This window comes from Denticeps clupeoides, unplaced genomic scaffold (assembly GCF_900700375.1).
Source record: "Denticeps clupeoides unplaced genomic scaffold, fDenClu1.1, whole genome shotgun sequence".
NCBI lineage: Eukaryota > Metazoa > Chordata > Actinopteri > Clupeiformes > Denticipitidae > Denticeps > Denticeps clupeoides.
Window position 1 is genome coordinate 554 of NW_021629932.1, and position 16037 is coordinate 16590.

Below are 16037 nucleotides of genomic sequence, written 5' to 3' on the forward strand. Positions count from 1 at the left end.
GGTGCGTAGCACCTTAAGGCCGAGTGCTGGAAAACCCCACCTAATCGATTCAGCTCCACCCACTCCATAGCCAAGCCTGTGAATGATCGTTGTAGAGCACGCACAGACAAAGAAACCTGAAGAGAAGTTTAAAAAAAAAAAAAAAAAAAAAAAGAGAAAAAAGGCGGGAAAACATATCAAAGAAAGAAAATACCCCTTAACTTACTTTAAAAAAAAGTTAACAAAGTGATGTAAATACTTTCATTTTAAAAGTTTTACAATAGTTAAAGCTTACAGCACCTGGTATTCCCAGGTAGTCTCCTATCCAAGCACTAACCAGGCCCAAGCCTTCTTAGCTTCTGAGATCAGACAAGATTGGGCATTCTTCAGCTGGTTTGTCCGTACACAAACTCTGCTTGAAAATCTTGAACTTTAAACCAAAGGGGCTTGAACACATATCAAAGAGTGAAAACTCCTGCTTTACTGTCAAATTATGATGGAGAAAAGGCAAAAAAAGCTAACAAAGCCATGTAAATACTTTCATTTTAAAAGTTTTTCAATAGTTAAAGCTTACAGAACCTGGTATTCCCAGGTAGTCTCCCATCCAAGTACTAACCAGGCCCAAGCCTTCTTAGCTTCTGAGATCAGACAAGATTGGGCATTCTTCAGCTGGTTTGTCCGTACACAAACTCTGCTTGAAAATCTTGAACTTTAAACCAAAGGGGCTTGAACACATATCAAAGAGTGAAATCTCCCGCTTTACTGTCAAATTATGATGGAGAAAAGGCAAAAAAAGCTAACAAAGCCATGTAAATACTTTCATTTTAAAAGTTTTTCAATAGTTAAAGCTTACAGCACCTGGTATTCCCTGGTAGTCTCCCATCCAAGTACTAACCAGGCCCAAGCCTTCTTAGCTTCTGAGATCAGACATGATTGGGCATTCTTCAGCTGGTTTGTCCGTACACAAACTCTGCTTGAAAATCTTGAACTTTAAACCAAAGGGGCTTGAACACATATCAAAGAGTGAAAACTCCTGCTTTACTGTCAAATTATGATGGAGAAAAGGCAAAAAAAGCTAACAAAGCCATGTAAATACTTTCATTTTAAAGTTTTTTCAATAGTTAAAGCTTACAGCACATGGCATTCCCATGTAGTCTCCCATCCAAGTACTAACCAGGCCCAAGCCTTCTTAGCTTCTGAGATCAGACAAGATTGGGCAATCTTCAGCTGTTTAACCGTACACAAACTATGCATGAAAATCTTGAACTTTAAGCCAAAGGGGCTTGAACACATATCAAAGAGTGAAAACTCCCGCTTTACTGTCAAATTATGATGGAGAAAAGGCAAAAAAAGCTAACAAAGCCATGTAAATACTTTCATTTTAAAAGTTTTTCAATAGTTAAAGCTTACAGCACATGGCATTCCCATGTAGTCTCCCATCCAAGTACTAACCAGGCCCAAGCCTTCTTAGCTTCTGAGATCAGACAAGATTGGGCAATCTTCAGCTGTTTTAACCGTACACAAACTATGCATGAAAATCTTGAACTTTAAGCCAAAGGGGCTTGAACACATATCAAAGAGTGAAAACTCCCGCTTTACTGTCAAATTATGATGGAGAAAAGGCAAAAAAAAGCTAACAAAGCCATGTAAATACTTTAATTTTAAAAGTTTTTCAATAGTTAAAGCTTACAGCACATGGCATTCCCATGTAGTCTCCCATCCAAGTACTAACCAGGCCCAAGCCTTCTTAGCTTCTGAGATCAGACAAGATTGGGCAATCTTCAGCTGTTTTAACCGTACACAAACTATGCATGAAAATCTTGAACTTTAAGCCAAAGGGGCTTGAACACATATCAAAGAGTGAAAACTCCCGCTTTACTGTCAAATTATCATGGAGAAAGGCAAAAAGTTGGAGTGGTAAGCTTTTATTTGCAATACAACAAATAAAGTGCACACCTGCTAGAGGCAATAAAATACTGGGTCGATGAATGGAGCAGATGGAGCAGGCCCTATTGCCGACTTCCTGTTCTAAAAATCCGCTTAATATGACATATCAGATATTAAACTGACATCAGGGTGCGTAGCACCTTAAGGCCGAGGGCTGGAAAACCCCACCTAATCGATTCAGCTCCACCCCACTCCATAGCCAAGCCTGTGAATGATCGTTGTAGAGCACGCACAGACAAAGAAACCTGAAGAGAAGTTTAAAAAAAAAAAAAAAAAAAAAAAAAGAGAAAAAAGGCGGGAAAACATATCAAAGAAAGAAAATACCCCTTAACTTACTTTAAAAAAAAGTTAACAAAGTGATGTAAATACTTTCATTTTAAAAGTTTTACAATAGTTAAAGCTTACAGCACCTGGTATTCCCAGGTAGTCTCCTATCCAAGCACTAACCAGGCCCAAGCCTTCTTAGCTTCTGAGATCAGACAAGATTGGGCATTCTTCAGCTGGTTTGTCCGTACACAAACTCTGCTTGAAAATCTTGAACTTTAAACCAAAGGGGCTTGAACACATATCAAAGAGTGAAAACTCCCTGCTTTACTGTCAAATTATGATGGAGAAAAGGCAAAAAAAGCTAACAAAGCCATGTAAATACTTTCATTTTAAAAGTTTTTCAATAGTTAAAGCTTACAGAACCTGGTATTCCCAGGTAGTCTCCCATCCAAGTACTAACCAGGCCCAAGCCTTCTTAGCTTCTGAGATCAGACAAGATTGGGCATTCTTCAGCTGGTTTGTCCGTACACAAACTCTGCTTGAAAATCTTGAACTTTAAACCAAAGGGGCTTGAACACATATCAAAGAGTGAAATCTCCCGCTTTACTGTCAAATTATGATGGAGAAAAGGCAAAAAAAAGCTAACAAAGCCATGTAAATACTTTCATTTTAAAAGTTTTTCAATAGTTAAAGCTTACAGCACCTGGTATTCCCTGGTAGTCTCCCATCCAAGTACTAACCAGGCCCAAGCCTTCTTAGCTTCTGAGATCAGACACGATTGGGCATTCTTCAGCTGGTTTGTCCGTACACAAACTCTGCTTGAAAATCTTGAACTTTAAACCAAAGGGGCTTGAACACATATCAAAGAGTGAAAACTCCTGCTTTACTGTCAAATTATGATGGAGAAAAGGCAAAAAAAGCTAACAAAGCCATGTAAATACTTTCATTTTAAAAGTTTTTCAATAGTTAAAGCTTACAGCACATGGCATTCCCATGTAGTCTCCCATCCAAGTACTAACCAGGCCCAAGCCTTCTTAGCTTCTGAGATCAGACAAGATTGGGCAATCTTCAGCTGTTTTAACCGTACACAAACTATGCATGAAAATCTTGAACTTTAAGCCAAAGGGGCTTGAACACATATCAAAGAGTGAAAACTCCCGCTTTACTGTCAAATTATGATGGAGAAAAGGCAAAAAAAGCTAAAAAAAACATGTAAATACGTTAATTTTAAAAGTTTTTCAATAGTTAAAGCTTACAGCACATGGCATTCCCATGTAGTCTCCCATCCAAGTACTAACCAGGCCCAAGCCTTCTTAGCTTCTGAGATCAGACAAGATTGGGCAATCTTCAGCTGTTTTAACCGTACACAAACTATGCATGAAAATCTTGAACTTTAAGCCAAAGGGGCTTGAACACATATCAAAGAGTGAAAACTCCCGCTTTACTGTCAAATTATCATGGAGAAAAGGCAAAAAGTTGGAGTGGTAAGCTTTTATTTGCAATACAACAAATAAAGTGCACACCTGCTAGAGGCAATAAAATACTGGGTCGATGAATGGAGCGGATGGAGCAGGCCCTATTGCCGACTCCCTGTTCTAAAAATCCGCTTAATATGACATATCAGATATTAAACTGACATCAGGGTGCGTAGCACCTTAAGGCCGAGGGCTGGAAAACCCCACCTAATCGATTCAGCTCCACCCCACTCCATAGCCAAGCCTGTGAATGATCGTTGTAGAGCACGCACAGACAAAGAAACCTGAAGAGAAGTTTAAAAAAAAAAAAAAAAAAAAAAGAGAAAAAAGGCGGGAAAACATATCAAAGAAAGAAAATACCCCTTAACTTACTTTAAAAAAAAAGCTAACAAAGCCACGTAAATACTTTCATTTTAAAAGTTTTTCAATAGTTAAAGCTTATAGCACCTGGTATTCCCTGGTAGTCTCCCATCCAAGTACTAACCAGGCCCAAGCCTTCTTAGCTTCTGAGATCAGACAAGATTGGGCATTCTTCAGCTGGTTTGTCCGTACACAAACTCTGCTTGAAAATCTTGAACTTTAAACCAAAGGGGCTTGAACAAATATATCAAAGAGTGAAAACTCCTGCTTTACTGTCAAATTATGATGGAGAAAAGGCAAAAAAAGCTAACAAAGCCATGTAAATACTTTCATTTTAAAAGTTTTTCAATAGTTAAAGCTTACAGCACATGGCATTCCCATGTAGTCTCCCATCCAAGTACTAACCAGGCCCAAGCCTTCTTAGCTTCTGAGATCAGACAAGATTGGGCAATCTTCAGCTGGCATGTCCGTACACAAACTCTGCTTGAAAATCTTGAACTTTAAACCAAAGGGGCTTGAACACTTATCAAAGAGTGAAAACTCCCGCTTTACTGTCAAATTATGATGGAGAAAAGGCAAAAAAAGCTAACAAAGCCATGTAAATACTTTCATTTTAAAACTTTTTCAATAGTTAAAGCTTACAGCACATGGCATTCCCATGTAGTCTCCCATCCAAGTACTAACCAGGCCCAAGCCTTCTTAGCTTCTGAGATCAGACAAGATTGGGCAATCTTCAGCTGTTTTAACCGTACACAAACTATGCATGAAAATCTTGAACTTTAAGCCAAAGGGGCTTGAACACATATCAAAGAGTGAAAACTCCCGCTTTACTGTCAAATTATGATGGAGAAAAGGCAAAAAAAAGCTAAAAAAAGCATGTAAATACTTTAATTTTAAAAGTTTTTCAATAGTTAAAGCTTACAGCACATGGCATTCCCATGTAGTCTCCCATCCAAGTACTAACCAGGCCCAAGCCTTCTTAGCTTCTGAGATCAGACAAGATTGGGCAATCTTCAGCTGTTTTAACCGTACACAAACTATGCATGAAAATCTTGAACTTTAAGCCAAAGGGGCTTGAACACATATCAAAGAGTGAAAACTCCCGCTTTACTGTCAAATTATCATGGAGAAAAGGCAAAAAGTTGGAGTGGTAAGCTTTTATTTGCAATACAACAAATAAAGTGCACACCTGCTAGAGGCAATAAAATACTGGGTCGATGAATGGAGCGGATGGAGCAGGCCCTATTGCCGACTCCCTGTTCTAAAAATCCGCTTAATATGACATATCAGATATTAAACTGACATCAGGGTGCGTAGCACCTTAAGGCCGAGGGCTGGAAAACCCCACCTAATCGATTCAGCTCCACCCCACTCCATAGCCAAGCCTGTGAATGATCGTTGTAGAGCACGCACAGACAAAGAAACCTGAAGAGAAGTTTAAAAAAAAAAAAAAAAAAAAAAGAGAAAAAAGGCGGGAAAACATATCAAAGAAAGAAAATACCCCTTAACTTACTTTAAAAAAAAGCTAACAAAGCCACGTAAATACTTTCATTTTAAAAGTTTTTCAATAGTTAAAGCTTATAGCACCTGGTATTCCCTGGTAGTCTCCCATCCAAGTACTAACCAGGCCCAAGCCTTCTTAGCTTCTGAGATCAGACAAGATTGGGCATTCTTCAGCTGGTTTGTCCGTACACAAACTCTGCTTGAAAATCTTGAACTTTAAACCAAAGGGGCTTGAACAAATATATCAAAGAGTGAAAACTCCTGCTTTACTGTCAAATTATGATGGAGAAAAGGCAAAAAAAGCTAACAAAGCCATGTAAATACTTTCATTTTAAAAGTTTTTCAATAGTTAAAGCTTACAGCACATGGCATTCCCATGTAGTCTCCCATCCAAGTACTAACCAGGCCCAAGCCTTCTTAGCTTCTGAGATCAGACAAGATTGGGCAATCTTCAGCTGTTTTAACCGTACACAAACTATGCATGAAAATCTTGAACTTTAAGCCAAAGGGGCTTGAACACATATCAAAGAGTGAAAACTCCCGCTTTACTGTCAAATTATGATGGAGAAAAGGCAAAAAAAAGCTAACAAAGCCATGTAAATACTTTCATTTTAAAAGTTTTTCAATAGTTAAAGCTTACAGCACATGGCATTCCCATGTAGTCTCCCATCCAAGTACTAACCAGGCCCAAGCCTTCTTAGCTTCTGAGATCAGACAAGATTGGGCAATCTTCAGCTGTTTTAACCGTACACAAACTACGCATGAAAATCTTGAACTTTAAGCCAAAGGGGCTTGAACACATATCAAAGAGTGAAAACTCCCGCTTTACTGTCAAATTATCATGGAGAAAAGGCAAAAAGTTGGAGTGGTAAGCTTTTATTTGCAATACAACAAATAAAGTGCACACCTGCTAGAGGCAATAAAATACTGGGTCGATGAATGGAGCGGATGGAGCAGGCCCTATTGCCGACTCCCTGTTCTAAAAATCCGCTTAATATGACATATCAGATATTAAACTGACATCAGGGTGCGTAGCACCTTAAGGCCGAGGGCTGGAAAACCCCACCTAATCGATTCAGCTCCACCCCACTCCATAGCCAAGCCTGTGAATGATCGTTGTAGAGCACGCACAGACAAAGAAACCTGAAGAGAAGTTTAAAAAAAAAAAAAAAAAAAAAAGAGAAAAAAGGCGGGAAAACATATCAAAGAAAGAAAATACCCCTTAAATTACTTTAAAAAAAAGTTAACAAAGTGATGTAAAAACTTTCATTTTAAAAGTTTTACAATAGTTAAAGCTTACAGCATCTGGTATTCCCAGGTAGTCTCCCATCCAAGCACTAACCAGGCCCAAGCCTTCTTAGCTTCTGAGATCAGACAAGATTGGGCATTCTTCAGCTGGTTTGTCCGTACACAAACTCTGCTTGAAAATCTTGAACTTTAAACCAAAGGGGCTTGAACACATATCAAAGAGTGAAAACTCCCGCTTTACTGTCAAATTATGATGGAGAAAAGGCAAAAAAAGCTAACAAAGCCACGTAAATACTTTCATTTTAAAAGTTTTTCAATAGTTAAAGCTTATAGCACCTGGTATTCCCAGGTAGTCTCCCATCCAAGTACTAACCAGGCCCAAGCCTTCTTAGCTTCTGAGATCAGACAAGATTGGGCAATCTTCAGCTGGCATGTCCGTACACAAACTCTGCTTGAAAATCATGAACTTTAAACCAAAGGGGCTTGAACACTTATCAAAGAGTGAAAACTCCCGCTTTACTGTCAAATTATGATGGAGAAAAGGCAAAAAAAAGCTAACAAAGCCATGTAAATACTTTCATTTTAAAAGTTTTTCAATAGTTAAAGCTTACAGCACATGGCATTCCCATGTAGTCTCCCATCCAAGTACTAACCAGGCCCAAGCCTTCTTAGCTTCTGAGATCAGACAAGATTGGGCAATCTTCAGCTGTTTTAACCGTACACAAACTATGCATGAAAATCTTGAACTTTAAGCCAAAGGGGCTTGAACACATATCAAAGAGTGAAAACTCCCGCTTTACTGTCAAATTATCATGGAGAAAAGGCAAAAAGTTGGAGTGGTAAGCTTTTATTTGCAATACAACAAATAAAGTGCACACCTGCTAGAGGCAATAAAATACTGGGTCGATGAATGGAGCGGATGGAGCAGGCCCTATTGCCGACTTCCTGTTCTAAAAATCCGCTTAATATGACATATCAGATATTAAACTGACATCAGGGTGCGTAGCACCTTAAGGCCGAGTGCTGGAAAACCCCACCTAATCGATTCAGTTCCACCCCACTCCATAGCCAAGCCTGTGAATGATCGTTGTAGAGCACGCACAGACAAAGAAACCTGAAGAGAAGTTTAAAAAAAAAAAAAAAAAAAAAAGAGAAAAAAGGCGGGAAAACATATCAAAGAAAGAAAATACCCCTTAACTTACTTTAAAAAAAAGTTAACAAAGTGATGTAAATACTTTCATTTTAAAAGTTTTACAATAGTTAAAGCTTACAGCACCTGGTATTCCCAGGTAGTCTCCTATCCAAGCACTAACCAGGCCCAAGCCTTCTTAGCTTCTGAGATCAGACAAGATTGGGCATTCTTCAGCTGGTTTGTCCGTACACAAACTCTGCTTGAAAATCTTGAACTTTAAACCAAAGGGGCTTGAACACATATCAAAGAGTGAAAACTCCTGCTTTACTGTCAAATTATGATGGAGAAAAGGCAAAAAAAGCTAACAAAGCCATGTAAATACTTTCATTTTAAAAGTTTTTCAATAGTTAAAGCTTACAGAACCTGGTATTCCCAGGTAGTCTCCCATCCAAGTACTAACCAGGCCCAAGCCTTCTTAGCTTCTGAGATCAGACAAGATTGGGCATTCTTCAGCTGGTTTGTCCGTACACAAACTCTGCTTGAAAATCTTGAACTTTAAACCAAAGGGGCTTGAACACATATCAAAGAGTGAAATCTCCCGCTTTACTGTCAAATTATGATGGAGAAAAGGCAAAAAAAGCTAACAAAGCTGTAGCGTCTGCGTAGGATCACAGATGGTTGATCTTCAAAGAACCTTTTAACCTTTGACATTTACATACCAATTACAACCCTGGACCCTCACTCTGATCGTCCCGTCTTCCCCCACTGTCACAAATGTAGCGTCTGCGTAGGATCATAGATGGTTGATCTTCAAAGAACCTTTTAACCTTTGACATTTACATACAAATTACAACCTGGACCCTCAGCCTGATTGTCCCGTCTGCCCCCACTGTCACCAAGACGATGCGAAGCAGACGGGGTCTGCAAACTGCTCATCGGGGCTCCAAGCTTCAAAGCATTCCAAAGACCTCCTGCCTGGCCCCACCGTCGCAATACACAATCACGCACACACTTAAAACATATTGTCTGTATCTTGTGCTAGGAATATGTGATTATAAGTGGATCCCGTATATGCACGCGTTGTGTGTACGTTCCCTTGTATGAATTATACTAGTTACAACTTTCTATTGTACATTAGGTAAACTTTAATTACCTATAATTAAGTGTATAAGTGTATCTCTACTTTCCTACCTCCTAAAGGTCCCTTTCTTGGTGTCAGAAGGAACTTCTCTTTACTACTGGAACAGTGATGCATACCATGTGATCACAAAATACATCATACAATTCCTATAAGGTAGAAATTGTAACTGCAACAAACTACAGTCTCTCTCTGGACCAGCCATAAACATTCCGGTCAGTCGTAAACCCAGACAAAGGGGAACTTCTCCCGCCAAAATGTCACACTTGTGATTGGCTATTCAGGCCACATGATGGGCGTGCCAGAAAACATTCAAAAAGGAGCGTCACACAGGCACGAATGCTCAGAACTTCTCTTCTTCCTTCCGAGACACCTTTCCTTTCAACACTTTGTTACTCTTTGGCAACATTTACCTTCAAGGAGAACCTCCAACGCCAGACCTACGGATCAAGGATCGTGACCCTACAGCATCAGGACTCTTTGCATGAAATAAGGACCAATGCAAGTAACTATTTAGATGCACGTTTAAACCCCTTTTTAAGGTGAACATAAGAATTCTCTGACGATTCTCATTAGGCTGTGGTTAATTGATGTGTAATACTGCCATTCTCTTTTCATCACTTTCCTTTACCCTGTATGTATATGTTTGTCTAATTGTTGTATGCTAGCTATAGCCGTGTTTATTAAAATCTTTAAATTCACAATCGTTTGTTTCTGTGTGCTGCTCACAGCTGAGTCACTGAACGTTGACCTTTTAAGCTACATGCTAAGTTACTGCTAGTGGGAAAGCTACCTTTCCTGGCAAGAGGGGGGATAATCGTTCCCAGAATTGATAAATAATTATATTATCTGCTCCGTGGACGGACAGATCAAGTAATTGTAACATTAATTCTGCTACAGTTTATGCCAAAATCTAATCTAAATGTTTATTGTTAATTATAACCAGTTATAATTAATTATAGATATTTCCTCTTGAGCTAATTCGTTACATTTAATGGTGGAGAATGCGGGCACGTTCAAACTTATTTTGTGAGCAAACTCAGTAACAATCTTTTTGTGTTTTTATGCAAGCTTAAAGTGAGGCAAGACTCACTCTCGTGATTGGTTGGTTCAAGACCACCTCCATATGTGTATTTCAACAGCCATTGTCTGTTAAAGTACACAGCCATTAGTTCATAATATTAAAATTGTGCTGTAAAGACGAAGAAATCTCTTTGCTGTACATTTTAATATTATCAGATCGCCTGTTGGAACGAAGAAATCTTCCTTCATCGCGATAAAGATTGATTTGAGCGACGTTCCTCTTGTCATCTTTTTATAGGCCTTATTCGTAAATGAGAGCCCTAAATGCATATGTGTAGAAACAGCTAAGGAACCCTGTTTTTAATTGTTAGTGTGTAAGAGGCGGCGAAGAAATCCTGCCCACACATTGCTGTGCAACTAACTGCATTTGTGTAAAAACGGCGAAGAAATCCCGTTTTTAATTTTTTAGTGTGTAACGGCAGCGAAGAAATCCTGCCACACACCCCTTTTGGTGCAGCTAAATTGCATTTGTTTTAAAGCAGCGAAGAATTCCTGTTTTTAATGGTTAATGTGTGAAAGGCAGCGAAGAAATCCTGCCACACCCTGTCTAACACTCCTAAATTCCAACTCCACCCCCTCTGTTCTAACCCTTGGGGCTCACCCACGCCACCTTGTGGCCGGTCTCAGTAGGTGGGTTTTCTTGGTTGGTTGGCCTAAGCCTGCCAGTTTATCTGAAAGGCTTAGTCTGACTCTTTGCCTCTCAACTTGATTCTTGTTATTACTGAGTCAAGCCTCTCTCTCCCCTGTTTGGATTTATTTAAATTTTAGTCTAAACAGTGTTTGAATTTAAATTTAGAATCGATTTCTATGTTCTACACCTGTGTGTTTACTTATAGGTAGTGCTCCTACCAATCCTATACCTCTCCTCTGTGTTTGGCGTATTTGTTTGTTTGTCTTCACCTGGTTTCTGTTTGTTTACCAAACCTTTGAGAATCATCAGGGAAGGCTGAGTAATACATTGACAACCCAAGCTGCCAAAGTCTTAAGACTGTCACGCAGTCAAATCTAAGTACTATAGGCGCAGTCATTAACACTGGTAGGACTTGCATTGGTTTTGTTTTGTGCTGTCCCTCTCTCGCTCCCTTTCTCTCCCTCTCTCGCCTGACCAGCAAGCCAACATGTCTCGATCATCCAGCCCTGAGGCCCACTGGGATCGTCTAGAAGTCTGGCTGAACGCCCTGACTAGCAATCTTCTTCATGAACCCACCGGGGACCTGCAGAACCTGAGCCAAGAGCAGATTGACGACAACCTGAGCATCTTGATGGCCCGCGATCCGACGCAGGACTACAGCCACAAGGAGCTGGCCAAGATCACCGCATCACTGGCTCACAACCTCCTCGGCCAGGCAAAGCTGAGTGAAGCAACAATCCACCACCAGGAACGGCGGACTGCAGCACTAAAGCTTCAGGATGAGAGAGCACAGAGGAATCTGACGCTCGTTCAAAGACAACTGGAGCAACTGGAGACTCAGGACAGGACAGCACACAAACAGCACCCAGAGCTACAGGAGGAATTGGAGAGACTCCAGAACGCCTTGACTGATCTCCGCGTGGACACAGCACACCGGGAAGAGCAGGAAAAGGACGCCAGAGAAGAGCTGAGGGAAAATCTCAACGAGGCTAAGACCCTCCTGATGAGAGCAGAGACTGAACTTAAAGAAAGAGAAGCCTGGGCAAGGGCCTGTGAGGGCCACCTGCAAACTGCCCGGGCCGAGGTCAGTACTCTGTCCCAACAAAGAGATTATCTGAAAGATGAACTTGACACAGTTCGCAGAGAGCTCAAACACTCATATAGACTGCAAGGTGACCCTGAAAGAGAGATGCACCCCACAGAGTTTCCCCTAACCAGCAGCAAAAGGGAGGAGAGCCCAGTGCTCAGGACATCACCTGCCAACATCCCAAACCCCCCGCCAGCAGCAAGGGGGTGGGAACCCTCTCAAAGACTACATTCCAGTCATGGCGTGTCAACCAAAGAACTGGATAAGCTGGCGAGGAACATTCCTATTTTCACTCCCAACCCTGCAGGAGGCCATGATGTCCACTCATACCTCGATGATGTGGACTTCCACTTGCAAACTGTCGCTAACGCTACCACACGCGACAGACTTTATCTACTCAGAATCACTGCTAGCCGTGAGGTGCGCAGTTTCCTGGACCGACAGCCAGAGAGCGTCAAAGGGGATCATCAGCAACTGCAGCAAGCGCTAATCAGGGAGTTCTCTGACCCAGAGTCAGAGCATGGACTGATCACTGCCATGGACCTTAAACAGGGCAGACAGGAAACCACGCAAGCCTACTACAACAGACTCCGACAGGCCTACTTCGGAGCACGCAACGAGCCAGGAATGGAGGACGATTTCAATTTCAGATCCCTGTTCCTCCGGAACCTGCACCCCACAGTAAGTCACTATCTGGGGGTTCTGGCATGCCCACGGACGATGTCCACCCAACAGCTGAGAGACTTGGCCCACAAGGCCTTCGCCAAACAAAGAGCTGTTTCGGAAAAGACAGCGAAAACCCACACCATCTATCCTGTCTCCACTCAGAGTGCAGAACTCACTCTAGAGGGCGCCGAGCAAAGCCACCATGACAACAGATGGTCACGAACCTTTCCAGCCAACAGGGGGCAGCGTGGACATGACGGGGCCCGACACAAACACCAAACTGGTCATTCCGGAAGATCCTGGGACAGGTCACAACCACCCTCCAACCCAAGGGATGAAGCCACATGGGAAGGAAAGAGACGACCCAGAAGGAGCCAATTTTCAGCAACACAAGCGTCAAGATCAGATTGGCAGCAGCCGAACCCTTCTCAACACTCTCTGGATCAGTCCAGATTTAAATCACCAGCAGGACCAAACTGGGAAGCCACATCTGAAGCAGCAGAGATTATGAGAGTTTTGAAGGAACTCCTCCAGGAAAGGCACCAGAGGGGGGGCAAAAAGGATGAGTCAGATCAGGCATGACTAAGCGTGCAGTCTGACCCTATCACCCAATCAAAGTCCCCTCAACATAATCCTCCCAACCAACTCAAACATAATCCTCTGCTGACCACAGAACGAGAGGTCCCACCACCAAGTGATATCACGCAACCACAGCAGATTACTATGGAACCATCAGAACCAGCCAACTCCCAGCATCACACCTCAAGCCAGGACCTTGATGTACCTGAGAGTGCTGTCTTGGTGGTCTGTCTGCCGGAAGAGTCATGGGAGACTGGTCCTGACTGCTTACCGATTACCACACAAGCCCCAATACCAAGACTGTTGGGGAACCTAATTGAAAGGGGGGTAGCCAAGAAGCTGTACCTGACCACCACTTTGGAGAATGAGGTAAGGCTAGAAGCCCTGGTGGACACGGGAGCAGACCTGACTCTGATGTCAGCCCAGCTTTTCGACAGACTTCAGATTGCTGCCAAGAGACAGAATCGAACTCTCGAATATAAGAACTGTGTGCTGAACGTACAATCATACAGCCAAAATGATGTACAACTAGAACAACTAGCTCCCATTCACCTAACCATCGGCCCTATGACCTTAGTACACCCTGTGTACATCTCTCCATTTGACACATACCCGCTCCTTATTGGAAAAGACCTGCTAGACCGCTTTGAGCCCCTATTGGACTTCAAACAGCTAAAAATTTGGGCTCAAGTGCGAGAACCTCTGCCTCCTCAGTCACCAAGACCACGCCAGACAGACTGCCAGGTCACAAAGGCCACAGAAGGTCTCGCCAACAACTGCGGGAACACACCGACCCAAGAGCAAGGTTCAAGGTCATCACTATGCACTTTCCAGCTGGCTACAGCAGGTGCACTACACGGCGAGTTATGGCATCCACCTTCCCACCCACCCACCCTTAATGTGGCTGCCATAACCCGCAGCAAACAGACTCTGCCCACTTCAATGACCGCCTCACAGCCGCTTACGCTGGCTCCTCAAATCACCACCATGGACATTGCTGACATGCAGGCCTCTGACCCAGCTATACACACTATCCCTCACCACCTCTCTGACCCCTCCAACCGCCCTATCACAGCTGCACAAATGGCCAATACGCCAACCCTCAAAGCACTACTCAACGTGAAACCTATGCTGTGTGTGACGCACAATATTCTTGGGTACTGCCCTGATGACGTCACTGCGCCAAGGCTTGTGGTGCCACAGTGCCTAAGGGGGGTCATGCTAATATATGCTCACGACACACCAAGCGACGAGTACCAGTCTGCGGTGGAACTTCCATCTTTCTTCAAGGATCACAGCCTCACCCTGGAGCCCGAACTGGAACAGAGCATTGAGGAAGGGGGGTCTCAGATAATTGATATCACCCCAATCGACACAGCCCTCCAAGCATTGTCTAGGCAACCTGTCCAGACCAACTTTCCTGTTGCCCGATCCTGGACTGCGGCCGACACAGCTCTTTGCCTCGCCACAGCGATCAGTTGCACCCTAACTCTCGGCCTTGCCTCCGTCCTGTTTAACAGAGTAAATTTGGTGCAAAGGTCCATGAACCGGTGCACGGCTGCATTTCCCCGGACCTTTCAAGAAAAACCGCCGTAGGAGAGTACCCCAGGCGGAGGCAGTGCTGAACTTGACCAAGGGGAACACCCGGATGGAAGACCCAAAGGCTTGCTGATCCACCTGCTATCTGACTTACAGGATCCATCTGTCATCCCACCTTCATGATCCAATGTGTCTGATAAGGTTTCTAGTTGAACACTTTTCAGCCACAAGGGGGGATTTGTAGCGTCTGCGTAGGATCACAGATGGTTGATCTTCAAAGAACCTTTTAACCTTTGACATTTACATACCAATTACAACCCTGGACCCTCACTCTGATCGTCCCGTCTTCCCCCACTGTCACAAATGTAGCGTCTGCGTAGGATCATAGATGGTTGATCTTCAAAGAACCTTTTAACCTTTGACATTTACATACAAATTACAACCTGGACCCTCAGCCTGATTGTCCCGTCTGCCCCCACTGTCACCAAGACGATGCGAAGCAGACGGGGTCTGCAAACTGCTCATCGGGGCTCCAAGCTTCAAAGCATTCCAAAGACCTCCTGCCTGGCCCCACCGTCGCAATACACAATCACGCACACACTTAAAACATATTGTCTGTATCTTGTGCTAGGAATATGTGATTATAAGTGGATCCCGTATATGCACGCGTTGTGTGTACGTTCCCTTGTATGAATTATACTAGTTACAACTTTCTATTGTACATTAGGTAAACTTTAATTACCTATAATTAAGTGTATAAGTGTATCTCTACTTTCCTACCTCCTAAAGGTCCCTTTCTTGGTGTCAGAAGGAACTTCTCTTTACTACTGGAACAGTGATGCATACCATGTGATCACAAAATACATCATACAATTCCTATAAGGTAGAAATTGTAACTGCAACAAACTACAGTCTCTCTCTGGACCAGCCATAAACATTCCGGTCAGTCGTAAACCCAGACAAAGGGGAACTTCTCCCGCCAAAATGTCACACTTGTGATTGGCTATTCAGGCCACATGATGGGCGTGCCAGAAAACATTCAAAAAGGAGCGTCACACAGGCACGAATGCTCAGAACTTCTCTTCTTCCTTCCGAGACACCTTTCCTTTCAACACTTTGTTACTCTTTGGCAACATTTACCTTCAAGGAGAACCTCCAACGCCAGACCTACGGATCAAGGATCGTGACCCTACAGCATCAGGACTCTTTGCATGAAATAAGGACCAATGCAAGTAACTATTTAGATGCACGTTTAAACCCCTTTTTAAGGTGAACATAAGAATTCTCTGACGATTCTCATTAGGCTGTGGTTAATTGATGTGTAATACTGCCATTCTCTTTTCATCACTTTCCTTTACCCTGTATGTATATGTTTGTCTAATTGTTGTATGCTAGCTATAGCC

The 16037-nt window shown here is 42.7% G+C and overlaps 1 protein-coding gene and 3 pseudogenes across 1 annotated transcript; 1 reads left to right on the plus strand and 3 right to left on the minus strand.

The window, feature by feature from the left end:
• Window positions 1–546: 546 nt before the first annotated feature.
• Window positions 547–665, minus strand: LOC114777577 (uncharacterized; annotated as a pseudogene).
• Window positions 666–2604: 1939 nt separating this feature from the next.
• Window positions 2605–2723, minus strand: LOC114777581 (uncharacterized; annotated as a pseudogene).
• Window positions 2724–8322: 5599 nt separating this feature from the next.
• LOC114777582 (uncharacterized) lies at window positions 8323–8441 on the minus strand (annotated as a pseudogene).
• Window positions 8442–11592: 3151 nt separating this feature from the next.
• Window positions 11593–14616, plus strand: LOC114777576 (uncharacterized; the record flags this gene model as incomplete). Its single annotated transcript, XM_028966998.1, has 3 exons — window positions 11593–11935; window positions 12005–12702; window positions 14299–14616. Coding segments are annotated over exons 1-3 (1185 nt in total), but the record flags the coding sequence as incomplete, so codon positions are not given.
• Window positions 14617–16037: the final 1421 nt, after the last annotated feature.